At 30.9% G+C, this 3,891-nt stretch overlaps 2 protein-coding genes across 4 annotated transcripts in view; both read right to left on the reverse strand.

Annotated features, from left to right (window-relative positions):
- LOC108728946 (sodium/potassium-transporting ATPase subunit beta-1) overlaps positions 1-2,217 on the reverse strand; it is an 11,502-nt gene extending 9,285 nt beyond the window's left edge. For all 3 annotated transcript variants that reach the window (XR_001936911.1, XR_001936912.1, XM_018457789.1), the window contains exons 1-3: positions 2,082-2,217; positions 1,816-2,004; positions 1,311-1,430 (exon numbers count right to left, since the gene is read on the reverse strand). Coding sequence is in view for 1 of the 3 variants with exons in the window: in XM_018457789.1 (XP_018313291.1) it covers positions 1,311-1,430; positions 1,816-2,004; positions 2,082-2,217 (445 nt within the window). In the remaining 2 variants the exon portion in view is untranslated. The remainder of the gene's footprint in view (positions 1-1,310; positions 1,431-1,815; positions 2,005-2,081) is intronic.
- A 690-nt stretch (positions 2,218-2,907) lies between these two features.
- On the reverse strand, positions 2,908-3,620 carry Vti1b (Vesicle transport through interaction with t-SNAREs 1b). Its single transcript, XM_018457790.1, has 2 exons — positions 3,465-3,620; positions 2,908-3,388 (listed from the first exon to the last, which is right to left on the reverse strand). Exon 2 carries the CDS (start codon positions 3,280-3,282, stop codon positions 2,938-2,940), a length of 345 nt encoding a protein of 114 aa, XP_018313292.1. The 5' UTR covers positions 3,283-3,388; positions 3,465-3,620; the 3' UTR covers positions 2,908-2,937.
- Positions 3,621-3,891: the final 271 nt, after the last annotated feature.

Below are 3,891 nucleotides of genomic sequence, written 5' to 3' on the forward strand. Positions count from 1 at the left end.
AATGGCTACACCGTGCGCTTAGTCCGCGACCTATACGATACGTGTCTTTGTTTAATATACAAGATAAATAAGGACATCTATTATATATAGATTTATTTATCCGCGGCCTAAATGCACGGTGTAAACATAGCTATCAGACAATTGATATTCCTCAAGATGACTGATAATAATGTATATAACCGTTCAAATTTATTTGACATATAATTATTGATGTATCTGACATTTTAAATAAATATGCATCACTGAAGAAGACCATATTAAAGAGTAGAATGTTTAAAAAAATCATAATACTGATTTCAGTTATTACCAGAAAAAACATCCAGCGTTTAATTGGCTTGATTAGCTTTCTATATTGTAGTATTTTGTATAAAATTATTTTTATGTATTGTTGAAATAAAAATAATTTTGTTTCAATCCTATGTCACGAATTATAATTTCATGACACAAGAAATTTTTTTTTAATTGAAAAATAAGACTTTCAATTTTGTATTATGAGTAAACCTGGGGTGCGTTCCAAAATTCACTCCGAGTAACAGAGTTTAACTCTACGCCGTTCTAAAACGCGAGGTAACTGACCACATGAGCGGAGCCTATTCGTTCCAAAAGTATGAGTAAATCTACCTCGGAGTCAACTCTATGAACCCTGCTTCTGAGGTGGGTTGAAAGAGTAAGTGCGGCAAACGAAATTTGAATATTGAGATGATGCAACATACGAAGCGAGACGCACACGTCCGTCCCGTTCGAGCGGTCTCTAAAGTAACGACTTCATTTCCCTAAAATGGCTCTAAAATTAATCAAAGATGTGCATATGTTAATAATCAATATATGATAATGGAACACCGTTACAAGAAAATAATTCATTGTGGGTGATGGACACGAGAGATAAGTAGAAAATGTGATTCGAAAGCTTGTATCAAGGTTAGATGTATGCATGTACATACATATATAGTTTATCTGAGTTTATCTCTTTCTAAATAAAATATTAAATATAATATTATATGTATATATAATATTACCTTATCTTTTCACGTTCCAAATTAATTATGTCGTTTCAATCCCGTATCATGAATAAAAATGGATTGCGCGGCTTATTTTTGTCCGCGAAATTTGTTTTCGATTGAAAAAAATAAAAATTCCATAGTTTCAGTCCCTTGTCGTGAAAGGATATAAAAAAAATTGATTTGGATTTGTAAGTAACCATACGAAATTATATCTATCTATTTCAATCTCTTTCCGGATACTGGGTTATTGATTAAAGATTACTATAATTATTAATGCTTGCATTATTTATTTTCATCTGATGTCTATACCTTGTAAAAAGTCACTTAAGGCTTGTACATATCTTTTTGGTCGAGCGTTCGTATTAGAATTATCTACCCAAATAATAGGAGATTTCGTGGGTAGCAAAATATTCGGTTTGAAGGCAATTCCTGTTTAAACAAAATATTACAATATCAAGGATATCCTCTCAATAATTGAAAATGAATTAAAATGGATTGAAACTTTTATGTGTATTTTAAGTTCATTGAAATATCAATTAGACAGAAAAACTGCATTTCCTATTCAGAAGTTTGAATTTGGAATAATATTCACAGAAAAAGCTGATATTATTTTTAGATTGAAAGGTATAGAAATGTGCTTTATGCAATTTCTATAAAGTATAAATGAATAAAAATGCATTTGGATTGAAAAAGGTTTATTTTAACATTTACAAATGCATATTTTTGAAAATCTAAATCAATTTCAATCCATTCTAATTTAATGGGCATCAACTGAAACAGCGTATTATTTTATTATTTTTTAAAAAAATTATACCTGGATTATCAAAATGTAGATGACGAAAAAGCAGAAAGTTGTCATCAAAATAAGATCTAGGCATCAAACCGCTATAAAGAAAAAACGGTCTTTCTAATTTCGAAGCATAGTCGATACTGATCCACATTTGCAATGCGAACAAGGAACCCAATACGGTAAAGAAACACAAGTAAAAGACTCCCAGCAAGGCTATTCACGTAAATAATCATATCATATAATTCCACAACGATTAGCAATTGAAAAAAAATGTATCTTTTAATAATTACCCCACTCTTTTCCACTTCTGCCAAGCAACTGTCTTCTATCTGGACTCCAAACAAATCGTAAAAAATTTCGAAATGCGCCTAAGTCAGGCTCGGGTATTCTATTTTGATAATATTCATCGTCATGAAGAATAACCATTTTAAGGATTGCTTATCGTTCATTTATGAGATTAATGAAAAAATAATTGAATGTATCATGAAATGTACATGAAGTGAGCAATAAACAATTTTAATATTGGCTGCGTTCAGCAGAGAAAGCAGCTTTGGAATTGTTGTAAAATTCTTCAATACGATTGGTTCTTACATTTGGTTCCTTATAGATCTAAATGTATAAATCAATTATATTGAAGATTTTTACAACGGTTGCGAAGCTGTTTTCTCTGCTGAACGCAACCATTGCTCTCATGGTGGAATCAGATTCTGATTTCACTATGATTGCTCTATTCACTATTGATAGAATTAAGTAAAATTTTATGTAGATTGACAATAGATCTGTTTTTTATTCCTGCACTTGCTTAACTAGCGCACAAGGTATAATATGTTGAAGTGGAACAAATATATATTTGTTATACAGTATGCACCAGTTCAGAGAGTGCAGGAATAAAAAACAGACCTAATTACAATGTATTTTGAAATAGTTCAATAACACAAGAAAAAAATAAAAGTATAATCAAAATAATCGCAATAAAAAATTCAGTTTTCCAGAAAAATTTATTTGAAAGTTCATATATTTATTTCATTAAATTTTACAAAAATTGCCTAACCATAACTACCAATAGCCATTAATATACATTTTATATTATATACAATATTATTTTTTTATTTCTTATAAGTTTTATCAAGCTTAAGAATAGACGATTCATTTATGGAAGAATCTTAAGTATACAATTATACCAAGAATAACTAATTCCAGTAAAATTATCAAGATTAGCACAATTTTGTTTGTCAAAACCTTTAGTCGCATAACATTCAGAATTTTTCTCGTTTTATTCAATTCCTCATCTGTCTGTGACAATCTCCGTTTTGCTCGCAAAAGACGATCTCTTTGTTCGCCTAATTCAGAGACCACTTCTGTACCAATTTGCTCATTCTCTGCTGCGACAACTTGCGATCTTGCGACCGACTGTGCCGAACGTTCCAATACTGCATTTCCATCCAGCAAAATACGTCGATGTTCAGCATCCCAATCCACTCCAAAATTCATCTTCTTTATATCATTCAATTTGGCAATGAAGAATAAAGAATGAATATGATCAAACGTTATTTCTATACTTTACATATTCTCCCTTGTTGCATCCGAAATATCAAAACTATTACAATGGCAAATGTAACAGTAAATATAATAAAACATTTCCATAATAAATATGTTAAATATAAAAAAATTACCTGTTCTTAGAAATGACGATTCTTATTTCATTTTAATAAACTATCTGTTTTTTTATCATTTATTTATTACATTCCCAACACCCCTACTACATAATCCATTTGCCACTATTCGCATCAACTCGCACAACAGTGACAAGAAACAACAATTGACGACAATCACGGACATCACTGTTACCAACATAAAATCTCAGGGTATATCCACATGCTGGATTCACACTGCATCCGATTTTCGTCGTACGAAATCTGCAACCAATCAGAAAACAGGATTCCGATGAATTTTACTTCGTATTAAGGCCATCATGCGGGGTCTACAACAGAAGTCGTAGGGTCTTAAGTCGTAGAAAATTGACTAATCACAGTCGAATATGAGAAAAATAATCAACTGTGATTGGTCAATTTTCTATGACTTAAGATCCTACGATCGCTA

The sequence above is a fragment of the Mycetomoellerius zeteki genome, unplaced genomic scaffold, assembly GCF_001594055.1.
Source record: "Mycetomoellerius zeteki isolate Tzet28-1 unplaced genomic scaffold, Tzet1.0 scaffold674, whole genome shotgun sequence".
NCBI lineage: Eukaryota > Metazoa > Arthropoda > Insecta > Hymenoptera > Formicidae > Mycetomoellerius > Mycetomoellerius zeteki.